Source organism: Girardinichthys multiradiatus, chromosome 13, assembly GCF_021462225.1.
Source record: "Girardinichthys multiradiatus isolate DD_20200921_A chromosome 13, DD_fGirMul_XY1, whole genome shotgun sequence".
Taxonomy (NCBI): Eukaryota; Metazoa; Chordata; class Actinopteri; order Cyprinodontiformes; family Goodeidae; genus Girardinichthys; species Girardinichthys multiradiatus.
In genome coordinates, this window is record NC_061806.1 from 18,216,492 (window position 1) to 18,244,364 (window position 27,873).

The following is a 27,873-nucleotide window of genomic DNA, read 5'->3' on the forward strand; positions in this document are numbered from 1 at the left end:
ATGATTAGGCCCTTTATTTAAAGCTTTTTGTTCAATCATATGTGGACTATATTGGTTTAAAAAGGTGATATCTGCAACTTTTTATCAGGTATGAAAATATTGCAACAATTGATATTAAATGTGAGGGATCAGTTATATTGCTGGAAATGCGCAAGTTGTTGTTTTTTTCATTGCATGAGTTTTGAATTTATCCTTCTTATATAAAATGAGATGCGACACCAAACTCAATATTTTGCTCATTGTTCCACAGAAGTTCAACATATTCTACTGCAATACTTCTGACTAATAATAATTCTGTCTCTATGTATAGGATAAACTAAAAGTGTAGTTTTTTTTATTAGAAGAGTATTTGTTAGTCAGAGAAATGTGAAAACCGCGTGATAGTACCTGTTCAGCTATAAACCTGAAGCCCTTATCAGGTCTGTCGCACTCGTACGTCTCTCCCAGGACGGGGTTAAAGGGCTTGCTACCGGCTCGGTAGTAGGAGGACGCATAGGCGGATATTGCAAAGGTGGCAACATACACCTGCAGAAACAAAAGATGAAAAGGATGCTTATTAATTGGAGAAAAGTACTTACTCTTAGTGTTGGTATGTGAGCATTTTGAGCTGATTTCAGTACTGTGCTGACAGCATAACTACTGGGGAATTAGAGGATAGATATTTGATGATTTTTAAAATTTTTCAAAAAACAATATTTGAAAAGTGTGTATTTATTCTGATGCTACAACCTTCCCACAAAACAGAGACCATAAACATGCAGCCAGACCTCCAATGGAATAGTTAAGATCAAGACATATTGGTGTGTTGAGAAAGGCCCAGTCAAAGTCCAGAGCTAAAACCTATTGAGAATCAAGGTTCACAGGCACTCTCTATCCAGTATGACAGAAGAACTGGCAAAGATTTGTGTTTCTAGACAAGCAAAGCTGGTAGATATATAACTTGAAAGAATTGCAGCCATAACTGCAGTGAAAAGTGGTTTTAGAAAGAATTGCTCTCACGAGGGCTGAACGCAGATGCACACTCTTAACCTTTTGCTTGGTAAAGAAAACAATAAAAAAATAATTTTTCTTCCACTTTACAACAATGCACTGGATTCTACTCTATCACATAGAAGGAGTTTAAAACACAACTGTGTGGGTAACATTTTGTCTGGGGGGCAAATTTTGCCAAACGTTTCTTATTTGAAATGCTCCATTATACGTATTTCTGTCATTTACCATGCGCTGGTAAGGGTCTTCGGTCTGATTCGCAGTGTCCAGGAGGTTGCTGTACTCCAGCTCCTCACACAGCCTCTGCAGGGTGTTGATGGGCTCGTTGAGCTGCACGGGCATGGCCACCTTGGATAGGTCTTTGCCAATGTTGTTCCTCAGGATGTTCCACAGGCTCACGCTGCTGGGAGGACAGGGGGACGGAAGTGTGGAGCGACGGTGAGCCAGGGTCACTACGCTGCTGACTGGAGGACGAAAGGGATGTTTTAAACAGAGATCAGGCACAGCTGAGACCAAGGACATGGCTTCTCAAATGTAGATGCCAAAATCATATGAAAATGATTATGTATATCCACAGCCGGTGTTTAACAGGCGATTTTAAGCAGATGGAATGAAACTGATGAAATATACATGCAGCAGTGACTTAGTGATCTCTGCAAACAGATGGTTTGGCGTAAACTGTACGATGAAATGCCGCACTCAGTTTGTAAACACGTCTGGAAGCTGGGATTACTCATATTCAACCCATTCTCTGAGTACTTTCACCGATGTCAAACATGCAGAATTACCATGGAGCTGACAGTCCGTAAAACAACAAGGATTACACCAAGAATTAGTCAGCATCACGGGCCCAATATGGAGCAAGAAAAGGTTTCTTCAAGCTGTGGTGGCTTTCAATCTGTTATGTGGATTAGTGTGACTTAACACAAACAACTTGTAGCTCCATCATGTACCCGAGTTATGTCTCACGCTGCCTCCATCGAAGGTATCCATGGAGATGGTGTCGCTGACATCACTGATATAAGAGTCGTCGTCTGACACCTGGACAATGGAAACCAATGTGGAAAGATTATAGAGAGACAAAACCAAAACTGTCTGTAAAGCTCTGAAACGTTGATGATTTGTTTTCTGATTAAATCTGCTTTTATAAAAATGCACCGATGCAGTTACTGTTTTGCAATGACGGTATCCTTCTAAAGGATCTAAAAACATCCTAATAATTAGGATGTTAACACTTGATGCGTAGTTGTAAAGGGCTCCCACACATTTTTTACTTCAAAATTTTAGACTTTTGCAGACTTTAACACTTCCAGAGTTTTCTGTCCTTTTTAGGAACCCTAACTATATAACTTGAGTAATTGGCAGATATTTGTACCGTGGTCAGGATACCTGGAAAAACAAGAGTTTAGTAAGTAAGTCAAAGGAAGGAAGGAAGGAAGGAAGGACAGGGACAGGGACAGGAAGGAAGAAAGGAAGGACAGGGACAGGAAGGAAGGAAGGAAGGAAGGACAGGGACAGGAAGGACAGGGACAAGGACACGAAGGACAGGGAAAGGAAGGAAGGAAGGAGGGACAGGGACAGGATGGACAGGGAAAGGAAGGAAGGAAGGAAGGACAGGGAAAGGAAGGAAGGACAGGTGGATTGAAAAAAGCTTGACAGACGCACGGAAGAAACTAAATGGATGGACAACTGTCTAGACAGATTGAAAGATTTTGAAAGAGTGCTTATAAAGTAGTTATGTATCTATTCATAGAGTGATGCAGAATCTGTATTTAGTGAGAAACCAGACATTTTAAAGTCCTGTAAATAATAATAATAATAATAAAGGTCTTACTGTTGTTTTAATCTTTATCATAGACAACACAAGACATGGACTAAATAAACTAACCCTCATTTTAAATATCTTTCACCAATATTGTATCAATTAAATGAATTTCAAATGTTTTACAGTTACCCATCTGTCCACGTTGAGATTATTGTACTCGGTTTAAATCAACACACATTTTATATTCAAAATGCAACGATTCTACAGGTCCTTCTCAAAATATTAGCATATTGTGATAAAGTTCATTATTTTCCATAATGTCATGATGAAAATTTAACATTCATATATTTTAGATTCATTGCACACTAACTGAAATATTTCAGGTCTTTCATTGTCTTAATACGGATGATTTTGGCATACAGCTCATGAAAACCCAAAATTCCTATCTCATAAAATTAGCATATCATTAAAAGGGTCTCTAAACGAGCTATGAACCTAATCATCTGAATCTACGAGTTAACTCTAAACACCTGCAAAAGATTCCTGAGGCCTTTAAAACTCCCAGCCTGGTTCATCACTCAAAACCCCAATCATGGGTAAGACTGCTGACCTGACTGCTGTCCAGAAGGCCACTATTGACACCCTCAAGCAAGAGGGTAAGACACAGAAATAAATTTCTGAACGAATAGGCTGTTCCCAGAGTGCTGTATCAAGGCACCTCAGTGGGAAGTCTGTGGGAAGGAAAAAGTGTGGCAGAAAACGCTGCACAACGAGAAGAGGTGACCGGACCCTGAGGAAGATTGTGGAGAAGGGCCGATTCCAGACCTTGGGGGACCTGCGGAAGTAATGGACTGAGTCTGGAGTAGAAACATCCAGAGCCACCGTGCACAGGCGTGTGCAGGAAATGGGCTACAGGTGCCGCATTCCCCAGGTCAAGCCACTTTAGAACCAGAAACAGCGGCAGAAGCGCCTGACCTGGGCTACAGAGAAGCAGCACTGGACTGTTGCTCAGTGGTACAAAGTATTTTTTTCGGATGAAAGCAAATTCTGCATGTCATTCGGAAATCAAGGTGCCAGAGTCTGGAGGAAGACTGGGGAGAAGGAAATGCCAAAATGCCAGAAGTCCAGTGTCAAGTACCCACAGTCAGTGATGGTCCGGGGTGCCGTGTCAGCTGCTGGTGTTGGTCCACTGTGTTTTATCAAGGGCAGGGTCAATGCAGCTAGCTATCAGGAGATTTTGGAGCACTTCATGCTTCCATCTGCTGAAAAGCTTTATGGAGATGAAGATTTCATTTTTCAGCACGACCTGGCACCTGCTCACAGTGCCAAAACCACTGGTAAATGGTTTACTGACCATGGTATCACTGTGCTCAATTGGCCTGCCAACTCTCCTGACCTGAACCCCATAGAGAATCTGTGGGATATTGTGAAGAGAACGTTGAGAGACTCAAGACTCAACACTCTGGATGAGCTAAAGGCCGCTATCGAAGCATCCTGGGCCTCCATAAGACCTCAGCAGTGCCACAGGCTGATTGCCTCCATGCCACGCCGCATTGAAGCAGTCATTTCTGCAAAAGGATTCCCGACCAAGTATTGAGTGCATAACTGTAGATGATTATTTGAAGGTTGACGTTTTTTGTATTAAAAACACTTTTCTTTTATTGGTCGGATGAAATATGCTAATTTTGTGAGATAGGAATTTTGGGTTTTCATGAGCTGTATGCCACAATCATCCATATTAAGATAATAAAAGACCTGAAATATTTCAGTTAGTGTGCAATGAATCTAAAATATATGAATGTTAAATTTTCATCATGACATTATGGAAAATAATGAACTTTATCACAATATGCTAATATTTTGAGAAGGACCTGTATACTTAACTCCACATTCAAACACTTTTATGTGGCTGTGTAGACAATATATCTAGTATTTTTCCTACTTAAGTCATTCATTCTGGGTACATGTGGTGTTTAACATTTTTTTTCCATTTGGTTTTGGACACAAAGAAAAAACATCAGGCGAGAAGACATAATTATTGACCTCATTCTCAGATGAAGACGAGGAGAGGAGGTATTCTTGTGCATCGAAGAACTCTGAGATGGACTCTGGAATAGATGCTCTGCTCTCACTGGAGGCCTGGTGGACCAAGGAGTGCGGGGAACCTGTACCCTCCTGGTTGTAGGTATTATTTTAGATCAATTAGACAAATAATACATATAACAGAATGTAACTATGCAGAGTTGTGAGTTTTAACATTGCTCACTGAAACATAGAGGCTCTTGAGGCCGATGACTTCAGGCGGCTGGGGGGCCTGCAGGTCGATGGTGTGCTTCAGCCTGTCCTTCTCTGCTACCAAGGAGCTGTATGCTGATTTCAGTGAAACATGAACTGGAGGGAGGCAAAAGCCAGGCACAAAAACGAAACAGAGAACAGGAGTTGTCATGGAAACTATTCTCCCATACAGAAGAAAACATACAGAGGCTCTTTTTCCACTCCCTCCACATTACATGCATGCACTTCCAACTATCTGAGCAGACTCACTGTTGTTGGCCAATCGGCAGAAGTCCTGCTGCAGACGTGACACTTCTGTTGGCGAGTCTGGGGACTGAGGACAGGCTTCCTGCGTGGCTGACTCTGTGGTGGGGAGGTTGGGATTGGAGGCATGAAGGCGAGGGGACTGAGTAGAAATGCAGCTTGGGACCTGGTGATCAGACAAGGAGCAATGATTTTCCCCTTTAATCGCTCACCGATGTTGGTGTATAAATGATTAGCATTAAAACAAAAACAGAAACTAGATGTGTACTTGTAGTGTGGCTTTGGTGTCTTTGCCGTTGCTTTTAGTTCGCCATTTCCGGGACCTCTTCTCCTTTTTGGGGTTGTCATAAGCAGATGCCTGTGGTACCAAAGACATGTAAGATTTTACCAACAGCAGTCATTTTCACATGTGCTGCAACCTAAAATCCTAAAAAAGACATGTTTCCTGTTGGCAAAAAAAGAGAGTCTAATTCCTATCTGCCATAGACTTATATCTGTAATCGATTAGAGAAAAAATATAAATTTTAGAGGCAAGGTGTGATGAAGGAGCTGGTATCGTGGAACCAAGGGAGGTCTGGCATAACTCAGCTGTGCTGAAATAAAGCACCAGCTCTAAAATATGTGTTCAGACATCTCCTCTTGCAGTGAACAATGTCAGTAGATAAACTCACTGTTGTGATTCACTTCCTGGGTGTCCAAATACATGCAAAGCTTCAAATACAAGCAGGGTTGTTGCTGGGAGATAACACATGTTGATAATGACGCACAGCATCCCTTAACAGGCTGATCACTAATGCGGCCGTTGTTTCAATGGCTGCCAACACATTAACAAACTGCTGATGGCACTTCTCTGTTCTCGGTTAAAGCTAATGTAATCTGTGCGACTGTGCTCACTTGTAGTGCAGTGATGGCTGGAGCCGAGTACGTGCGGTGGATGACCTCCATGCTCTTCAGCAGTTGGTTGAGCTCCAGCAGATAAGACTCACATTCTTCCAGCTCTGAGTGAACAGCAGATTATTAATAGTAGATCAAAGTGAGGATGTGTGCAGACACAGTGATGAGGAATAAAAACTGTTCATCAAAGATTGCAAACAAAAAAATTAATAAAGCAAATGCAGTTATTGTGTCTTTTTAAAGACAAAAAGAGAAGGGAACAAGAATCAGCTGACCTTTGGAGCACTTGTTCATCTCCTCTGAAGAGTGGAGCCAGGAGCTGACCTTAGACTGGTGGAATGATGCCTGCTTAGTAAGAGTCGCTCTCTGTGGGAGACACAAAGAAATGTGGTTGGTATAATCTCAAAGAGCATTTCCCATCAGCAAAACTTTTCCCCTAAAAATTAATTTTAAAAAAACCCTTAGACAACTTACTTTTCTAAGTGAGTCATTAAGCGAAGGTGAGGATGAGGCATGGGGGTGGAAGAGGTAGCTCTCATGAGGATACAAAGCAATTTCGTTCTGCCGAAACATGCGGTGGTGACGCAGTTTTGACACCCACTCCTCAAACAGCTCTGGAGACTTCACCTAGGTGCCGTGAGATCAAATTAGGAGACAGTAAGTTGAAAGAAGCATCTGTGAATGTGTGTGAAACAGGCAGAGGAAATGAAAGAAAACGCCTAAAAACGATGAGCCATGACCCAGACAGCAAAACAATTTCTGGAGTTACCTTCAGGTGATAAATGTTGTCCTCGGTGTCCAGGTCAATACACATAGCTTTCTTCTTGATGGACATAACTGAGAGACCAACATCTATCCGCCCATGGACCTTTCCCTTCTGCAACTGGGCCAAAATGTTTTTAATGGTTTCATAAATAACGGTGAAGTTGGTTTCAGTCAGCATTCAGTTTTACTCAACTATTCATATCTCATGGGTTTTATTTGAATTTTGTCACATTACAACCACAAGACTTCAGTGTCTTATTTGGATTTTATATAAAAGAACAACACAAAGTATCAACTTTTACCTCACTTATAGCTGCAACTCTTTGCCTTTTCTTCTTTGTAACATGTTCTCATGTTCCTTTAGATTAAATGGAGAGCATCTGTAAACTTTAACTTCCAAATGTTGCCAAAGATTCTCCATTGGATTTAGGTCAGGACTATAACATAGATATGCTCTAGCTCTATATTTAGGGTTGTTCTCTTGTTTCAAGGACAACTTCCACCCCAGTCTCAAGTCTTTTTTTGCCTCCAACATGTTTACTTCCATCGCCCTACATTCAGCTCCATCCTTCTCCCATCAAATCTGACCAGCTTCTTCATCTCTGCAGAAGAAAAGCATTCCCACAGCACGGCGCTGCCACCACTATGGTTCACCGTGGTGATGGTGCCTAAGTATAATTTAGGCCTCATCACACCAGAGCATCTTCTTCCACATGTGTTCGCTTTAATATTCACAAGTGTAAATAACAAAGCTTTAGGGCCCTTACAGAACGGCTGTATTTATACTGAGAATAAGTTACATCCATATTTAATAAACAAAACATATATAACGTTCCTTCCACCTTACAGTTATGCACTTCTTTGTGTTGTCTGTCACATAAACACCTGCTAAAAGAAAACTACAGGTTTGTGGTTGTAAAATGACAAAATATTAAAATACTTTTGCAAGGTACTGCATGTGTACAAGAAGACCAGACAGATGGCGCTGTTGAGGTTACACCTACGTCAGCTGGGCGCTTTGCGTACTTCAAGATGCCTCTCTCCAAGACGAAGTATCTCTAAATGAGAGAGAAAAACACACGTGGCATTAAATCTAAATAGGGACAGGGTTCTTGCAACTGCACCTCATGATGACTCTCAAACAAAAAGCACGAGTTCTTCCACATCCTTGACATTTCCATTTTATGACTAGCAGTCAAGTAGGTGACCATCAGAAAAGACAATGATCACAAACTGACATAACCACAGTTCACAAGGAGATTTTAACTTTATAATCCCAGATGTATGCTGACAGGGCACTCAACGAGAACCGAAGGACTTTATATGAGCTGAAATGTGGACTTCATTATGCTACAAGGCAGACCTTTACAGGCAAGTATGGGCAGAATAAACAGGAAAAAGCAGGGGGGGGGGGGTCAGGTTTACACTAACTGTTAGGAAGGAAGGAATGAAAAGATGAGAATACAAGGAAAAGCGATAGTGGATGAAATGAGGACATAGCTGGAAGTGTTAAAAGATAGAAGAGCTATAATCAATGATTTAGGTGTGAATGAAAGGATTGTTACATAAAGTTGAGACCATACACCTTTCTCTGCCTGACTGGGGTCAAATGTCTTGTCCTCCTAATAATTTTGCTCCATTCCTCCAGCTTGAACTGGTGTAACTGGGACAAGTTCATAGGCTGCCAACTCTCTTACACACACACACACACACACACACACACACACACACTCTTGTTTTGCTATATGTAGTGAGGACTATGTGTTGACTCCCATTGACTTCCATTGATTTTCAGTCATTTTCAACCCTTTCTATGCCCTAACCCTGACAATAACCCTAAACCTAACCATTACCAGTGCTTGCCTAACCCTAACCTTAACCTAAAGTCAATTCATACCTTAGTCCTAAACCTAACCGTTAGCAAAATAGGTCGTGAGGACCAGCAAAATGTCCTCACTTTGGTACAAAGGGTCCTCAATTTGATGGTGAAATCGGGAAAATGGTTCTCACTGTGATGCCAAGACAGGAACACACACACACACACACACATATGCGATTTCCACTCTGCCCACAAAGTTTCTATTGGGCTGAGATAAAGACTGATGGTCCCACCAAAATATTGACTTTGTTGTTCTTAGATTTAGTTCACAATATTTAGTTTCCCGACTTTCGCTCCAGTATTTCCACATAATGTGGCCTTATGGTGCCATCTATTTTGTGACCCACACAACATGATGCTCCCACTCCCGTGTCCCCCTAACAATGGTTCTTATGGAAAAACACATCAGTTCTAGTTTCTACAGAAAACAGGACGTCTGAAAAATTAATGTCTGTGTCGCTGAGTGCATCTGCAGAACGTAATTTGGCTTTTTATGTTGCCTTAGAAGTAATTTTAATCAGAGTGAGGTTTTCAGCCCATGTTAGTACAGGACTCATATTACTGTGGAAAACAACGCTCTCTCACCAGCGACAGCCAGCTTCTTCACGAGGTCTGCTGCATTTGTTCTGTGGTTGATCTGCTGGACATTCCCCTGCTGTTTATACTTGCAAATACAGTTAGGCCCAAAATGATTCAATACTCTTTTCATTTATTTTAAAATAATCCAGTCTAGTTCCAAATTATTTTGCTTATTTCTTCTGACTGAAATTAACATTATCATTTTTGAGTGGCCCAGCCAGAGTCCCAATTTGAATCTAATAAAGAACCTGAGGAAGGAGCTAAAGATTAGGGTGATGGAAAATAGGCCTTATCACCTCAAAGACTTGAATCTCATCACTAAAGGTAAATTGTTAAAATACCAGTGGAAACCTGGGAATCCTAATCTTCAAACGGTACCCAAGGATAAACCAAACTTGTAGAGGTCCACAATTTTCTGATTTCTTTTTCTATTCTATGATGTCACAAAAAGATACAGTGTGTTTGAAGCGAGCCTCAAAGGTATCTGGGCGAATCAGAAGCTTCCAAAGCCATGATACCATAATCAGTGCTTTCTCAAATAGTTTAAGGGCACAGTAATCTTTGTGTATGTAAACTTTTAAAAGTAATAAAAAAACATAAATTGAGGGTATAACTCTCCGATTTAATGCCAGAGAGTTAGAAAAAACCCTTTAGGTGTCTTTTTAACTGTTTAAAACATTTAATTGTAAATGTAAAGGAAGTTTAATATGACAGGCGAGTTGCTCACCTTATGCCATCCCTTCATGGGCCACTTCCTCCTCTTGAGCAGGAAGCCTTCCTGTCTGTCCGGCTCCTGGATGCTGGCAGGAACCCCCCTGAGCCCCTCCACGATCTCCCAGCTATTCTGAAGGGACACACAGGAGTAACACGGCATGACTCAGACAGGCAGATTGCCTTAGCCCGGGGCAGATCATATTAAAACAATAAAGAACATACTGCAGAAGTCATCTGCCTTTAGGCCGGGGTTTTATATGAATGTGAAATGAACAAGCAATGTGGACAATCCTAATAATTACCTGTTTTTATAATTATTATTATTTATTGTTAGCAGCCTGAGTAACGGAGTAATAAAACTATAATGGTCACATCAAACGTCCCACTTCTCATTTTCTATGTTCCTCCTTGTCCACATGATAAAAACGAGGCATTTTAAAGTGATCAAACTCTGACATGATTTTGTCCAATTTTGCCAGATTTGAGCATCAACACCAGAATATTTGGTTAATCTTATTTTAGCTGAGACTTCACATTGGTTTTAAACTGCCCCATTTGTCACTATAATTTATTTTCTAAAGGAGTTTAAGGTTTTCCTGTGATTACTTTAAGTGAAAGTCTTGCCTTGTTTCTATTTAGATTTTCCTGTTTTATTTATGTATTCAGATTTGTGTTCTATTCTATTCTAAAGTAATTCTATTTATTTATCAATTCATTCATTTACTTGTTTCTTTGCTCTTTTTGTTGATTCAGCAGTACAAAGTAAACAGATAAATAGAAAGAATGGTCCTGGATGGTTCCCAGCTTCTTTTTTAGATTTTTTCCCCCTTATTTCTTGATTCCTCAATGGTTTTTCACTTTCTGCTTTACTCATTTCTAAAGAACACACTGCCTAATTATGCTGTCAGAGTTTAGGGACAAATAAATGAATTCTATTCATTATATGATGAGGGCAGACAGGTCATATTTACTAAATTAATCTTCAGAGATATGAATTGACAGAAAGATAATACTAAGACAGGACAGAAAATGGGTGAAACAAAACCTCCACTTTAGGACCTTGGAAGCAGATGGAAAAACAATTGTGGACATTTCTTTTATTTGTACTTCAATGAGAATTTTGTCCTTTGAGGGTTTATTCATTTGCTCAAACAGAAGATATTCTCACTGTTTTCATAAATACTGACAGAAACGTATGGGACCACCTTAATAAATCGAGCTGGACTGATTCAGGTCATGTGGAGGAAGCAGCTTCGTTGTTAACTGGGGCAAAAACCTAAAAACCGCATCAACTACAACGCTGGGAGGCTTTGAGAACAATCGTGGCTGAGGTTTCCGTAGGAGTCAATAGTGACAGGTTTTGTGCCGTGAACTTCTTGAATTAAATGCGGAGATGCAAACAAATCTGTTTGTTTTTGAGGAAACACATGGATTTCTATTTATAATGCAGGGTGTTTTCTATAGATATGTATTTTACGTTTTGTCGTTTTTGGGATCCGGGGCTTAAGCTCAAAAGACCAAGTCTGACCACTAATATGAACCAACGTATCAGTTGACTTTAGCATTTGTTAGAGGAGTGTCAAGTTTAACTTCTATTTAGCCTGTTAGTAGTTTTTTAAAGTTTCATAGTTTTAAATGCTCACAGAATGTAACACTGCTCGGCCTGTTTTTCAGGCTCAGGGACATTAAAGCGCATTTACATTAAGTAAATCAGAGGTCAGCTCAAATTACCTATGAAGAAAAACAAAGTGCAGAACAACTCCTTTGGCTGCACACCCAAACAGAGCATGCAGCCGTCACGCCTACATACCTGGTTGGTGTCATGTTTGGAGGAGCCGCTGCTATCGCTGTGTGTGGGCGATGGGGACGTCATCTTATTGCGACCTGACTGCTCTCTGCAAAGAGTTGTCTCACTTCTGTGGAAACCGTGATCACAGCTAACCCGCCAGGAGCATCACTCTGACCTTTGGAGGCCTCGCCGACAGTCAGCGCTGCAGAGAAAGGTCACGCAACAAAGGTTATACTTACTCAAACAGGAGCTTAAAATAAAGCACTAACAAAGGAATCATTTACTCACAACCTCTCTGACTAATAGTAAAAGCCCCAAAAGTCAAAAGCACATGATCTTTGAGGAAGCTTGATACAAATATCCAGATGATGCTCATCGTCAAAACTGTCTTCCCATACAAATGGAAGATATGTGCATTTAGATGTGCTTTGACTTATTCACCGCTTTCCGTGGACTGCTTACATAAATGGGAGTTAGGTGCATGAGAAACAAATGCTCTAAGTCAATATTTATGACCAAGGTGGCGCCTTAGAAGAGCAGTGATCAAAAGACCAGGCTTTGATCACTGTTTCTGTATGATAATGGCAGCGTGTTGGCATCAGGAACACAGAGTACGCAGACCCTGTTTTATGTAAACACAGCATCGCACAGTTTAAAATGTTTATTTTTGAAACCTGATAGCAGCAGATACTGCTGTTCCAACCATACTGAAAACATATCACATGAGCCCATAACATCGTTAGAAGGTGATACACTATTCCAGGCAGGTGAGTATGTTTCCTGATCACTCTCACTCAGACAGTTTACAAGAAAGACAACCAGCTCCTTGGAAAAATATGTGCGGGAAACTGAAGGACGTCGCACATCGCTTGTCATCAAGGAAATGCTTTTTTGGGAAGATGAAGTTTGCACAGATAAAAGCCCAGCGCAACCATGTGAGTTAGACAGAGTGCAGACTAACTGAGTCCAGCAAATCAGCCAGCTCATGTCAGCTTTTATTTTTTCTTAATAAAGTAATAATATTCCTAGCAATACACAGGTTTATTTAAAAGCTTATACTAAATTCAACGGGTGTTTATTCAGTATTTTGCCTCATTATTCCACCACTATGTACAGGGGTTGGACAATGAAACTGAAACACCTGGTTTTAGACCACAATAATTTATTAGTATGGTGTAGGGCCTCCTTTTGCAGCCAATACAGCGTCAATTTGTCTTGGGAATGACATATACAAGTCCTGCACAGTGGTCAGAGGGATTTTAAGCCATTCTTCTTGCAGGATAGTGGCCAGGTCACTACGTAATACTGGTGGAGGAAAACGTTTCCTGACTCGCTCCTCCAAAACACCCCAAAGTGGCTCAATAATATTTAGATCTGATGACTGTGCAGGCCATGGGAGATGTTCAACTTCACTTTCATGTTCATCAAACCAATCTTTCACCAGTCTTGCTGTGTGTATTGGTGCATTGTCATCTTGATACACGGCACCACCTTCTGGATACAATGTTTGAACCATTGGATGCACATGGTCCTCAAGAATGGTTTGGTAGTCCTTGGCAGTGACGCACCCATCTAGCACATGTATTGGGCCAAGGGAATGCCATGATATGGCAGCCCAAACCATCACTGATCCACCCCCATGCTTCACTCTGGGAATGCAACAGTCAGGGTGGTACGCTTCTTTGGGGCTTCTCCACACCGTAACTCTCCCGGATGTGGGGAAAACAGTAAAGGTGGACTCATCAGAGAACAATACATGTTTCACATTGTCCACAGCCCCAGATTTGCGCTCCTTGCACCATTGAAACCAACGTTTGGCATTGGCATGAGTGACCAAAGGTTTGGCTATAGCAGTCCGGCCGTGTATATTGACCCTGTGGAGCTCCCGACGGACAGTTCTGGTGGAAACAGGAGTGTTGAGGTGCACATTTAATTCTGCCATGATTTGGGCCGCCGTGGTTTTATGTTTTTTGGATACAATCCGGGTTAGCACCTGAACATCCCTTTCAGACAGCTTCCTCTTGTGTCCACAGTTAATCCTGTTGGATGTGGTTCGTCCTTCTTGGTGGTATGCTGACATTACCCTGGATACCGTGGCTCTTGATACATCACAAAAACTTGCTGTCTTGGTCACAGATGCGCCAGCAAGATGTGCACCAACAATTTGTCCTCTTTTGAACTCTGGTATGTCACCCATAATGTTGTGTGCATTTCAATATTTTGAGCAAAACTGTGCTCTTACCCTGCTAATTGAACCTTCACACTCTGCTCTTACTGGTGCAATGTGCAATCAATGAAGACTGGCTACCAGGCTGGTCCAATTAAGCCATGAAACCTCCCACACTAAAATGACAGGTGTTTCAGTTTCATTGTCCAACCCCTGTACATCTAACACAAAAACCAAAATATTTAAAAATTACCTACCGTTTTAAGCTGTAGCAGACAGATTGTGACTGAAGCAGCATGCAATTTATTTGTTTTTCTAAATATCTTACCTCATGTGGATAGCTTATTAGTAATGCATTGCCCTATGTCATAACAACATGAGAATATATGTGATCATTTATATTATTCTAGCAAAAGCAATAAGATCATTGTTTTTTGTTACCATAATATCAAGCCGTGTTATCAGATCTCATACTGACTCATGTCTGCATGGAAAGTTTTTATTTTCTTTCATTTTAACGTATTCGTTTTATTTGATATTTAGGAGCGCTGCCTGAATCCATAACATACCATGGTTTGATGATGTAAGAGTTTCCTTTCAAAATCCTCTGAGCTTTGTCGATTTTCTTACACATGTCAGACAGAAAAATAAAACAGGAATGGCTTAAAGCAACTTTGCTACCTATTAGCCTTATTGGGAATTACTTGAAACTCCCTTCTGTAGAAGAAAAAACTTCCCATTGTGCTTTGCAAAACTTTCAGACTCAGTCAGTTGTGATGTTGAGATTCGGTCAGTGTAACTATTTTAGATCTCCCCAGAAGCTGGCCGGGTCCCTGGCTGATAGAAGACTCCAACTGCCCCTTTTCCATTGAGCCCCAATGTTCTGGCTCCGTACGGCTCCACTCCACTCGGTCTTGCTCTAGTCAGCACGGAACCTCTTGTGTTTCCATGAACTCACTGAGTTCCGGCTTGAGGCCCCACCTCCAGCCTTCATTGTAGTGCTAACGTTACTGTGTGACACTGTCACATTAAAGTAATCTGCGTGAATTGATAAAAAAAATAAATAGAAAATAAAAACAAGTTAAACATAAATAATGTTTGTATTATTGCATATGCAAGAATCTCTTATGTGTGACAATCTAGTCAGATGTTTATTATTATCTTGGCTGCTATGGACTGAGAGCCATTCAAGTGTCATTTAGGTACTTTTTCCAGAAAGTGGTCACATGAATTTTCTGCCTGGCTTCTCATCCATAGGAAGAATAACAGTTGAAGTGCTGCACTTGTGATTGCAACTCTAAGATTCTACCATCACAAGGGAAAGGAGGACTGTAAAAAACCTGACATTAAGTTTGTACCCTCTTAATTAATTACAGTAAGCTCATGCTCCTCTTAGTCATGCAGTAAAAATGACAGCTGCCTTAAAACTAGAGGGCACAACAGTCTAAACTACAAAGTCATTGTAATGCATCACTAATTCTGCCCATTTCCGCAAATGACGTGACCTGTGAATGCTTTGTCTTTAGGGATGTTTAAAACTTTTCATTCGTGGGTACTTTTGAAGACATGTGCTTCTAAGAATGTGGATGGGCCACATGAAAAGGAGACATTCCTGTCTGGTGGGAAGGCCTGCAGGCTTTGCGTTTGCTTGCATGCATAAAAATCAACATAAACACCTGGATTCAAATTTGTACAGCAGGCTATCTTCTGTTTGGTTTAAATGAACGGTGTGTGTGTGTGTGTGTGTGTGTGGATTCTGAAGTTTCCCCAAGGCCCCGCTTACAGTCTACACCGAGCTCAGGACGTGAGTCATCGACAGGAAGGAATCCATGCTTTGCTACCTCTGACACAACCACAACACCAGACTGGTTACAGTCAACACCCGGCTAAAAGCAGGCTCGAGCTCACGGACGGCCCATTTGCCTCACAGCTGTGGAGCACAGGCAACATATTCCAGTAGGTTTCACATGATAAACTTGGGTATGTTAATTTAACCACTCAATATGGTCTCTTGGCACCTTTCAGGTTGTGACTTGCTCAGTGTTTTTCAGCTTCACCTGAGGTTATTTGGGAATAATCATTTCAGGAATCCACCACAGATGCCTTCAGCACACAGCTGTTGCCTCATCTGTGAAAAGGCGGCAGTATGCGGTCTTGAATGTTAAAGGTAGACTCTTGTCTTGCAATGCGCCATTGTGGATTGGTGACTGTGTAAATGTAAAAGCTGAAGTACTGTACAAAAGGTCGAAAAAACATTGCTAAGCCATGTTAAGAACCACGTTAAGAAATAAAGGAAACCTGGACCTGAGGGAATAATAAATTTTTCAGTCAATCACAAGTAATTTGACTTTTCATTAGGGGTGCACCGATTGCAGTTTACCGATCTTTAAAAAGCCTGACCTGCCGATCCGATTTTGACCAATACAGGTTTTATTTATAACTAACAGTCAGGTGTTATAAGGTCACAATACACCTTCAAAGTTCCAATCTTATTTTATTCAAAAACACTGAACAATACCCGTAAAACAGTACAAATTCGTTTTAAATACACATGAGGCAGAGCTGTCAAATATAAATGAAACGTTTAGAGCATTGCAGTTCCTTTAGTCTTTCATTTTTCAAATTTTAAAAAGAAACAAAACTTGAACAGTAGGTTAGACAAGTAGATAAGATCGGTGGATAAGATCAGTTTCACATGGAAATATCGGTCAATCACTCAAAATCGAGGAAATCAGTCTGTGCACCCCTACTTTTTATCCATTTTTTCAAAAATCTATAACAGAACCAAATTGAGTTTTATTTGTCTGGAAGAAGAAGCAATTCAATTCAATTCAGTTTTATTTATATAGCGCCAATATAAATGTGAACAAAAGGAAAATGTGAAGCATTTTGCTTTCGATGGTGGAGATCAACCAGAAAATGGGAGGAAAACCAAAACAATCATTGGGATGAGCCACATTTCTCTACAGGCATGCTTCAGAAGTCTCCACGGTAACCAAATGCTTTACAGACTGATGGGTGGCAGTGGTCCCCACCAGAGCATCAGGCAAGTTCTGTATTTGGTCTTGTATCAGTGAAACACTGCGTTTACCATCTATCAGAGAAGGTGACACTCATTATGTTTGGAGCGAAGATGGCCAAACAGTCAAATATGGTGCCCTTTTAAAATCCAACACACCAACAAGGAGAATTTGAGCTGTGGCAGATGATTTAGAGACACTCACAGAACTGAAGACATCATATGTGATAGATCAGGGCAGTTTATAATATAAGGTTTTAAGCTTGCTTTTAGAATATAAAATGTAAGTTTTTGTCATTTTGGTAGTGCTTTGAAAAAAACTGTGCAAAACAAGGCTCATCCCTTGGGTTGGATGAATTGTGAAACGCTTTGAAAGGCTGTTTGTCTAAACAAACTGATAAACTGAGTATGAGCAAAAAGGCACCTAGAGGCAAAGGAAAAAATAAGTTCACCTTCAAAACTACTGCTTATGATAAATGTAGTGAATTCGTTTATAAAGGAAAATACAAAGAAATGACATCCTAGCGGCAGTAACATCTCTAAGGGGCTCACTAGAAAATGTCCTGCAAAGGCTGCCAAACAAAAACAGCTGGTGTTTACAAAAGTCTCTCTATTAGTTAGTGGGCATATTGAACATTTAAATAAGTTATTGATAAGTGCAACTTGTATTAACAATCTACTACATTTGCTGATATCTGTCAGATACAAGCAGTAGACTGCGCACAAATTAAAAAAAAAACATCCAAAATCCACCAAAAAACCTTTAATAGCCTTTTAAAATCCCCCAGTGAACTATCTTTCAGGATAAATTTAAAGAATTATTCTGAAGGAAAATAAAAACAAATTAGGAACTGCAAGGAAGTCTTAAACAACAGCAAAGTCTCTAAAGCTCAAAGGCTCATCCTTTGAGATAGATGACTTATTTAAATGCTTGTCTTAAACTACTAATTTGACTGAACAGCACCAGGAGCGAGGAGCAGACTGAGCATGAGTAAAGAAGCAGCAAAGATCTACTGTTCAGGACCACTTTTCTGAGTTACAACAAAGAGGGGACAACAGAGGACATTTTTACTCCTCTAAACACATCTGTATAAAAATTAAGAAAAGGTAACATTCCACATTTGAACAGTCCCCCCTTTCTTTTAGCTTGGTAACATTTGCAACAACAACCTTATTTAAATCAATACCTCTGAAATTACCACAGTGCATCAGTTTAAAGTCTCACTACCTTACGACACTTCCGCTCCTTGCTAGGCTGCAATAAATCTGCAGAAGAAGCACTCAGGACTGGGTGCTACGTAGATAAATTGTGAATGAAGCTGGGCTGCGATTCCCTGAACGTCCCACTGTGTGACCGTGTGGCCTACTTACAGCTCCTCCCCGCAGGCCTGTTTATCACAGCCTTCTGCGGCGTAAGCATAGAAAAACTTGAGGTTTTTCCCCATCTGTCTTACATAATGTGAGTCAATCATTAACAGCACAACACCTTGTAAATGGCCTGCTACGCTGAAATAGTGTGGCAACAGGCCAAATACGGGACAGAAGAATTTAAATGGTCGGAAGGTGTCGTTGTCTTGATATAGAGATTTACAGTACCTTCCAAAACTATTCCTACCTGTAGTTTTAGGATTACAAGTGATGGACCAAACAACTTTATGTACAACTGTAAAGTGGAAAAAAACAATAGACATCATTTTTAACATTTGTTTTACACTTTTTCAATCTAAAAGGTGTGGTGTGCATCTCTATTCCCAACCAGTGAATACTTTGTAGAGCTGCAATTACAGCAGAGGCTCAGAGTTACCATGAGTCTCTTGGCTGCTCTTCTGACAAGTGCTTTCATGCCCAGCTTGTCAGTTTAGGTGTTATGTTTTCATATTTAGTTTAGGTGTTATGTTTTCATATTTTCTCTTTCACAGTAGATAGAATGGTGCTCCGTGAGATGTTCAAAACCTGAGCCATTGTTTATAACCCAACTCTTGGTCATAATGCTCTCTAAAAAACCCTAAGGCTTTTACACAACTGGATTTTTACTGAGATTATATATGTTACAACAAGGCTGACTCTTAATTGGTTGAACTAGACCTTACTGTGTTGTATCAGAGGTTTCTGAGTACAAATTGTGCTGGTCTGTCAAATAAAATCAGTTTGTAGTTGTAATAAAATGTGAAAATGTTAAAGCTTTGCCTGCTGAACAACATTTATTAGAACAAGTCATAGTTGCTTTAAACATTGCTAGTCCAAATAAGGTTTTACACCTGATTTTCCTTAAATTCAAGTGGAGATGCTTCCGTTCATGACATTCCCAACAGTATAGAAGGAGCCATGTCATTCTGCTATAACCCCTTTCAGACTGACCAGGAACACTGTGAACGAAGCAAGTCTGTGTCCTTTTCTGGGTTGAGGGTGGCCCCAGCCAACACACATCCTGCCTATTTTTAGAAAAGCTGAGCGATCTCCATACAGCACAACTGAGCCTTATGGTTCCTGACTTCCAGGCTGACACCTGAGGGATAGTCAGGCTGGAGTTTTCAGTCCTGCCATGACAAACAAAAGCACATAGACACTCAAAGAGCAGCAACTTTCTCCCACACATTCCTGGAGCCTGACGGCCATCGACCCAACAGTCCAAATAATTGTAAATTTCCTCCACTGTGTTACTGCCACACTGGAAGTCCATAAAGAAACAGCTTTTCACAGATTACAGACGTATCAGGGTAAAGCTGAGGATGATCCTCAGATGTTTTTAATAGACCAACATCTGGCAATATCTACTTTTAGATCTTAATGAAAAAAGGCAGCATATGGCTTTGAAATGGATGATGGTCGCAGCAGTTGTCTGACCTTTGACACCAGGTTTGACAGAGTAGATGAATGATATGACAGACTGGTTTGAAGCTATTTTAAGGTGTTTTTGTCTGAAAATAGAGCCTTTGTCTGCTGCGAGCATTGTGAGAAATACTAATGTGATGATCAAAAAGATACGCAGTGACCCCAATATGCCAAACGGCAATCAGGAAACAGAAAGGGATCAAGCCCGGGAAGCATCAGGTCCTCCGATTTTGCACCATATGTGTTGCAGAACTGCATCACAAAGACGTCTTTCGGTCTCCTTCCTGCTCAGACAAGAGATACTTTATGTTGCTGCTCAATCACAAGTTGCTATGGAGACAACAAAACAAAGCAACATTATATTCGGCTTTATGTTTGCAAAAATATAAATTGGGGATGTTAATTGAGTTGGTATTTATAGAACGTGCACTAGCAGAAAAATTATTTCTCAGGAGTCACTGACCAGCTGGTCTGAGAGGAAGAGGAGGACCGCATCCTTCCACCTTTATCCAAAAAGAGGAGAGCTTTTATCAGAGCTACTGCTTGAGGAATTAGTGGAGTAAGAGTGCTCGGAGTTTACCAGCTTTGCAGTGGGTGTTTTGTAAAAGAGAAAGTGACACAGAGATAACTCAGCGAGTCACAATGGCCCCACTAGATGTTGACGCCCAGGAATGCTGAACTGAACCAAGATCACCTGACTGGCAAACTTCACAGGAACGTCAGCCAGATACATTACAGGAGACACACCTGATTTCCTTTAGCTCTTACTCCTGATATGATTAATCTTGCAAATGGATGCCTTCAACTTATACATTTATAAATTATGATCAACGATCATCTAAGATCATCTACAGTTTCATGCGATTAATGGGAAATTTCAGTCTGGTTTTTAAATCGTGTCGCAGCACAGAAACACCACTTTTTTTAATGATTTGCTTTAACTGTGGACTCGGGTGACTGCTGTTTTCATTTTTGCTGGATTTAACTGCTGCTTTTGACACGGTGGGCCATGATATTTTGGTATTACATCTGGACAAGTTAGTTGGTGTGAAGGGCACTGCCCTGAACTGGTTTCGCTCCTACCTGTCTGGCAGAATCTTCTCTGTCCAGTTGGGCCAGCTTTCCTCCATTACCTCCATTTTTTAGAAAGTCCAATTTGTCTTGCCATTGATTTGCGGATAATGTACAAATCTAGCGCCCACTAAAACCAAGTGGAAACCTGTTAAACTGTTTAAAAGGACATTAAAACTTGGATGGAGCTTAACTTCCTTTATTTGATGGAAATAAAACTGATAGTTTTTGGGAAAACTGACTTGTTAACTTGTAGCAGTGCACCAGGTCCTTTAAATTCTGCTAGTTTTACTGCCATCAGGAATCTTGGTGTGTTCTTTTGATAACGGTTTTAAATTTGATAAACAGGTTCGTGCAGTAGTCCAGTCTGGCGTCTACCACGTAAGGCTGATCTCTTGAAATCAAACCCTACCAACCTCCCAGTGCGTCTCTAGACTGGACTACTGCAACTCTCTCTACATTGGGATGAACAACTCTCTTCTTTGTAGCCTGTAGCTGGTCTAATGCTGCCCATTTGCCGAGCGGTAAAAGAAGAACTGAGCACATTACTGCCATATTGTCCTGCCTGCAATGGCTGGCCGGCCGTTTTAGGATTGTTTTTAAGATTTCACATTTGGTTTTTAAATGCTTAAACGGTCAGGCACCTCCTTGTTTATCAAAGCTCTTAGACATCCATGGTCCCAGCAGAATGCTGAGGTCAGGTAACCTGCTGCTTTTTGATGTTCCTCGGACTCATGTTTTGAGCCGAGGAGACAGAGCTTTCTCTGTTGCAGCTCCCAAACTTTGGAATGATGTTCCACAACTTGTAAGGATAGCAAACACCTTGAATGATTTTAAATCTATTTTGAGGACTCCTCTTTTTAACTTGGCTTTTTATTTTGGTTGAGCAGAAGTATCAAGCTGGTTTTATATACAGCTTTTTTTTCATTGTTTTAACTGCTCTTATTTCATTAGTTTTACTATGCATGTTGCATTTATATTGCCTATCTTATGTTATTATTTGAGTTTAAGGACTTGTACAGCACTTTGGTCACTCTGGGTGAGCAAAGCACTCTATAAATAAAGCTTGATTGATTGATTGAAGACAATCTGTTTTTCCCTGTCTTTCCTTTTAAGTCCTGTTTTTCCTGTTTAAAGCCCTTGGGCCAGACTTGCTTTATAAATAAAGTCCAGCTGAGTCATATAGAGCTTTGTGGTGCTTCACTGATCAAACATATTACTCATTGTGGCCACCACTCCAAGGCAACGTAGGCCCAGTCATGAGTTCAAATCATCGCTGCAGACATCTGCAGTATTTTCCTACAACTGATGCTGAATGCCTCTCCTCTTCTGGATTTTCTCCTTCTTGCTCTTCACTCACTGAGCACAAGTTATGCCTAAACTTTGAAAAAAGGTTATGGTTTAAAAAAATTCGATAACCTTCTGCCATAGCGTTCTCATGGTTTTAAATTATGGTAATAGATTTTAAAGAAAGTGCAGGAGTAACTGAAGTTTTCTCCAGCTGAGTGAAGCATTGGGTAATGCCGCGCCAAACCGGTTGCTGCACATTGCCAATCAGCTGCCTAAAATAAGACTAACACTTTTCTCTCAGAAGACAAACTGGCTGTTTGGACATTTTACCGGTTATGAAAACCTCAGACAGCCAGGGAATGCGGTCTAAAGAAGGGCCACTTGTCACTTGAATAAAAGTAATTCTGCTTCAAAACTACAGCTGTCAAGCTAAAAGAAGCATTTCTGTTCAGCAGCTGACTGCAGGTTCTACCCCAACAGACGGTCCGATTGATTAACCAGCTAATATCAGCTTTATTACACTGCTGGTGTAACTCTATTAAAAGCAGAACAGCCAACAGGGAAAACATTCAGAGCAATTAAAACGTTAGATTATTCTATATTAATTGAAATAAGAAAATGTTCAAAATCTAAATAATGCTAACTATAATACACCGCAGAATTATAACAGTAATAATCAATACATTACTGTATTTTAGCTGAAGTAGGAATAATGGCTGTTTTTCTGTTTTAATTCAAACCAACTAGTTCTGTTTATGTCTTGGTTTAAACATTGTGTAAATAACAGTGAAACACAGCACTTTTTATTTAGGGTTATCATACGCTGGCCCACTCCTTCAACACATATGCTAAACCGGCATGTCACTCACCGACAACAAGCTCTATGGTTGGAAGTATGGTTTCTAAAAATGATCTGTGCAGAATTTGATAAAAGCCCTACTGAATTAGAGGTGTCTGCCATGGAGCTGAAGAACACCACACGTTTTTCTTTTGATTTAAGGGGCAAAAGGGGCATCTATGCATATACAGTTGAGCTATATGTCTCCAACATAAGGATATCACTTTTACATCCAAAACCAATAACTTTTACAATGAAATTACTGACTTTCTAATTTTTAAAATGTCAGGAAAAAAAATTCTAGATTCCCAATAACAGCGGGGTCACCTCAAATCAGGGATATTCATCCCAATATCCTTCCGTGTGGGGTGTTCCCTGACAACCAACGAGCACGCAGCCTTTTTAACGTCACATACAGCCAATCAGAAAGCGAGGTGACAGAAACATGGAAGGTAATTACTCTGTACTAACTAACTCCTCAATCACCTCAGCTTCTACTACAAATAATTAACGAGATCTCACGGCAAGAAGGCCAGAAAAATGTATTTGAAAAGCTGTCAATATAGAAAAAAATGTAAAACAGTTGAAATCTGAATCAGCGGGTCAAAGATTTACAAACACTGGAGATGATAACTCTGCTATTTTTTGTTTTTTAAAAAGATAATGACATTTTAATACAACATTATTACCGGATAGATAGATAGATAGATAGATAGATAGATAGATAGATAGATAGATAGATAGATAGATAGATAGATAGATAGATAGATAGATAGAGAGATAGATAGATAGATAGATAGATAGATAGATAGATAGATAGATAGATAGATAGATCACTCCTCATGCATTAAATAATCTGGTCTGGACAAGGAGGTAATCAACTTTCACTTTACACAAAACACACACACACACACGTTTACAAGTCTGTTCAATCTGATCTGGGTAACAAGACTGAATATGTTGAAAATACGTGGTTGGTTTTACTGATGATGATGTCAGAAAGGCAGCCGAGGCCGATTGGTTGAATGAAATATTAATTAATGGGGACCAAACTCCACAGGGAGAAACCACAGGTGGCCCCATACAGAGACAGGTTCTGTTGCTCAACAGCAGCCTGCACGGCTACGACAAACTTGTTAACAAAATGTCTAATGTATTCCCTCAAGTCAAACATTGCACAGCCTCGTTAGGCTAAGGTGTCGCAATCAATATGCATAAACCGACTCTGTTACACGCCAGCTGAGCTGGGTTACCACATATAAACAACGGTCTATTAATAATTCTATCGAAAGCGATATTTCACTGGAGACAGACGGAGCGCAGTCAGCGCTGTCAAGTCTGCCGCTTTATTCAAACGGAAACTGTCAAAGAAAGCATAGCTCAAGACTAACACCCACTTTTACACGAGTTTCGGTTAATAAAAAAAAAACTTACGGTTCTTAGGCGAAAGCTACAGCATCCTATTCCTCCTCAACAAGCAGTACAGTACCGGGCTTTGGACTAAACGGCTCCTCGTTCCACAGCCCCGAGTTGAGTGGTAATGGGGAGGAGTCTGTTGAGTAGCAGGTTAGAGTGACGAGTGTCTAATCCAATCAGAATTCAGGAAGAGTTAGCTGGGGCGGGAAAAGAAAAACGGGGCGGGTTTCTTCTTTGAATTGGTCGGAATGGTGACGTACAAGAAAATGTGAGGCAGAAAATCAATCAAGGTGAATTTGAGTACGGCAGGCCGTTGTAACATCTTATCCAACTTGTTCCATTACTTCAGAACACATTGATCACTGGATTGCTTTGAGTCAGAATCATATACTTGCTAATCAGAATTTGAATACAGAAAATTCCAACTTTCAAACTAGTGAAGGTAATATTTCTCAAGTTAGATAATATATTTCGCCTCCACAAACAAGAATGTACGTAGAAAATACTCATTTGAGATTTCCAAATATACATAAGTGTAAATGATCCAAATAGCCTGGATTTATTTTGCAGTCATTTTTTTCTAATTTAAATGAGCATTTTACATATCTAGACAGCCTTTTTATCCTAAAAATTATTTGTCTTGCACACGTTAGAGACTTGTTTGTCCTCATCCTGAATAGACATTGTTTATACCTTTGACAGAATAATTTTAAGGGAAAAACAAATACCTCCTCAGCATGCAATCAACTTGTACAGAATCCTTCTAATAACTTTCTTCAGGTATGCTGAAGCAGATGCAGTTGCAGGACAGGAGGTCTGGCTTTGTGTTTAGGGGGGTTGGCCTCTTTGAAGATGAAACCTCTCCCCGGTCATAAGTCTTTTGCCCTCTCTAACAGGTTTCCTTCCAGGATTGTACTTCATCCAGCTCCATCCATCTTCCAGTCAACAATAGCTAGCTGTTTTGAAGAAAAAGCATCTCCACAGAAATATGCTGCAACCACCATGTTTCACTGCGGGGATAGAGTGTTCAGGCTGATGTGCAGTTTTCCGCTGCATAAAGTATTTTGCATGTACACCAAAACGTTTATTTTTGGTCTCACCTGACCAGAACACCTTCTTCCACATTTTTGCTGTGTCCTCTTTCTTTCAACAATGGCTACCACTCTTCTGTAAAGGACAGATTTGTGGAGTGGACAGCTGAGCATTGAGATAAACAACAACTATTTAGGTCTGGACTTTGACTAGGCCAATCTAACAACTAAATATGCTTTGATCTAAAGCATTCACATGTATTTTAAGCTGTTTGTTTTGGACAGTTGTCCTGCTGCTTCCTTGTCCCCGCTGAAGAAAGGTATCCCACACTATCATGCTTCTACCACTGCCTTTCAGTGTGGAGATGGCATGTTCCGCATCTTAGTTTTCCAGCACACAAAGCACTTGTATTTACAGTAGAGACCAAATGTTTGGACACACCTTCTCATTCAAAGAGTTGTCTTTATTTTCATGACTATGAATATTGTAGCTTCACACTGAAGGCATCAAAACTATGAATTAACACGTCTGGAATTATATACTGAACAAAAAAGTGTGAAACAACTGAAAATATGTCTTATATTCTAGGTTCTTCAAAGTAGCCACCTTTTACTTTGATTACTGCTCCTCACACTCTTGGCATTCTGTTGATGAGCTTCAAGAGGTAGTGACCTGAAATGGTTTTCACTTCACAGGTGTGCCCTGTCAGGTTTAATAAGTGGGATTTCAAGCCTTATAAATGGGGTTGGGACCATCAGTTGTGTTGTGCAAGAGGTGGATATAGTACACAGCTGAAAGTCCTACTGAATAGACTGTTAGAATTTGTATTATGGCAAGAAAAAAACAGCTAAGTAAAGAAAAACAAGTGGCCATCATTACTTTAAGAAATGAAGGTCAGTCAGTCCGAACAATTGGGAAAACTTTGAAAGTGTCCCCAAGTGCAGTCGCAAAAATCATCAAGCACTACAAAGAAACTGGCTCACATGAGGACCGCCCCAGGAAAGGAAGACCAAGAGTCACCTCTGCTAAGTTCATCCGGGTCACTAGCTTCAGAAATCGCGTGTGTCCAAACTTTTGGTCTATACTGTAGGTCAGGAAGTTGAGTTTTGGTCTCCTCTGATCTTTGCACTGTCTTATAAATGGTTTGTGACAGAATACAAATGGGCCTCTAAAGGTTTCTCTTCAACAATGGCTTTCTTTTTGCCACTCTTCCGTAAAGGCTAGATTTGTAGAGTGAGCAACTTTAGTTGTCCCGTTAACAAATTCTTCCACCTGAGCTGTGGATATCTGAAGATCCTCCAGTGTTAATATGGGCCTCTTGGCAGCTTCTCTTGTGTATTTAAACTGACATCAAATTACACACGTCTTTGTACCATGTTTTATTTAGGGGTATTAGACTAAATGGAAGGAATAATACAAATACATGCTGCATGTGTCATATTTTAATGTAGGGTAAAATTAAAGAACCATGCATCATTTTCCTTTCCACTTGCAATTTTGGTCTACTTTATGTTGGTCTATCATATAAAACCCCAATAAAGTATGTCTGAATATCTGAAACAAACTCAGAAGACATTACCAAAAGAATTGTGAAGATCTGAAATTTGAGTTTGTCAGATACTAAAATCTCAATTTCAGTCTTCCTCTTCAGTCTTTGAAATAGGAGGAATGAGAAATGTGAGGTAATTTGTCTTTGGCAGAGGCCAAATAGGGTCCCACAAGACAAAAACCTCTAATTGTGGATGAGGAAGATTACCTTTTGGATAACAACATCTTTATTTCACCTTATCATGTCCAACTATTAACAAATAAACTGACTTGCCATACTCTTTGGTAGCGCCAGTGGAAAGAGAATAAACAGAGGGTGTCCCAACACAGGTTTCAGTTTACACAGCAAACCTTCTAGATATAAAGCTGACATGGTGATGTGACTGTTTGGCATTCCTGAAGTTCTTCCTTGTGGCAAAAATTTGTCATGGCTTTAGGTTGAAAAATTGTATGTTTATCTACACCAATAATGGTTTGTACAAAGATTACTGTGTGAACTATAGTAACTAGATAGACGACATTTATGTGGAGATATGTTATGCAATTCATAATTTGCTTCCTTTAATAGCCTAACAGCACACATCTGGTGATTGTTCCCAAGAATTACGATTTCAAAAGTTGGCTTTACGCACAACTGCTGAGTGTATACCTAAACCATGACTAACGTAGAGAAGTCCTGTGATTGGATGAGGAAGAAATTATGAAGTGGGAAAACATGCAGGCAGTGTTTATGTCGTTTTTGTTAAT

At 40.2% G+C, this 27,873-nt stretch overlaps 1 protein-coding gene across 1 annotated transcript in view; it reads right to left on the reverse strand.

Annotated features, from left to right (window-relative positions):
- Positions 1–24,696, reverse strand: part of LOC124879820 (oxysterol-binding protein-related protein 3-like) — a 29,331-nt gene extending 4,635 nt beyond the window's left edge. Inside the window, exons 1-15 of the mRNA XM_047384572.1 lie at positions 24,565–24,696; positions 11,935–12,115; positions 10,138–10,254; positions 7,957–8,010; positions 6,957–7,070; positions 6,662–6,814; positions 6,463–6,553; positions 6,188–6,291; positions 5,562–5,651; positions 5,300–5,459; positions 5,022–5,146; positions 4,799–4,930; positions 1,944–2,031; positions 1,219–1,454; positions 388–525 (exon numbers count right to left, since the gene is read on the reverse strand). Of these exons, the coding sequence (XP_047240528.1) occupies positions 388–525; positions 1,219–1,454; positions 1,944–2,031; positions 4,799–4,930; positions 5,022–5,146; positions 5,300–5,459; positions 5,562–5,651; positions 6,188–6,291; positions 6,463–6,553; positions 6,662–6,814; positions 6,957–7,070; positions 7,957–8,010; positions 10,138–10,254; positions 11,935–11,997 (1,665 nt within the window). The 5' untranslated portion in view covers positions 11,998–12,115; positions 24,565–24,696. The remainder of the gene's footprint in view (positions 1–387; positions 526–1,218; positions 1,455–1,943; positions 2,032–4,798; positions 4,931–5,021; positions 5,147–5,299; positions 5,460–5,561; positions 5,652–6,187; positions 6,292–6,462; positions 6,554–6,661; positions 6,815–6,956; positions 7,071–7,956; positions 8,011–10,137; positions 10,255–11,934; positions 12,116–24,564) is intronic.
- Positions 24,697–27,873: the final 3,177 nt, after the last annotated feature.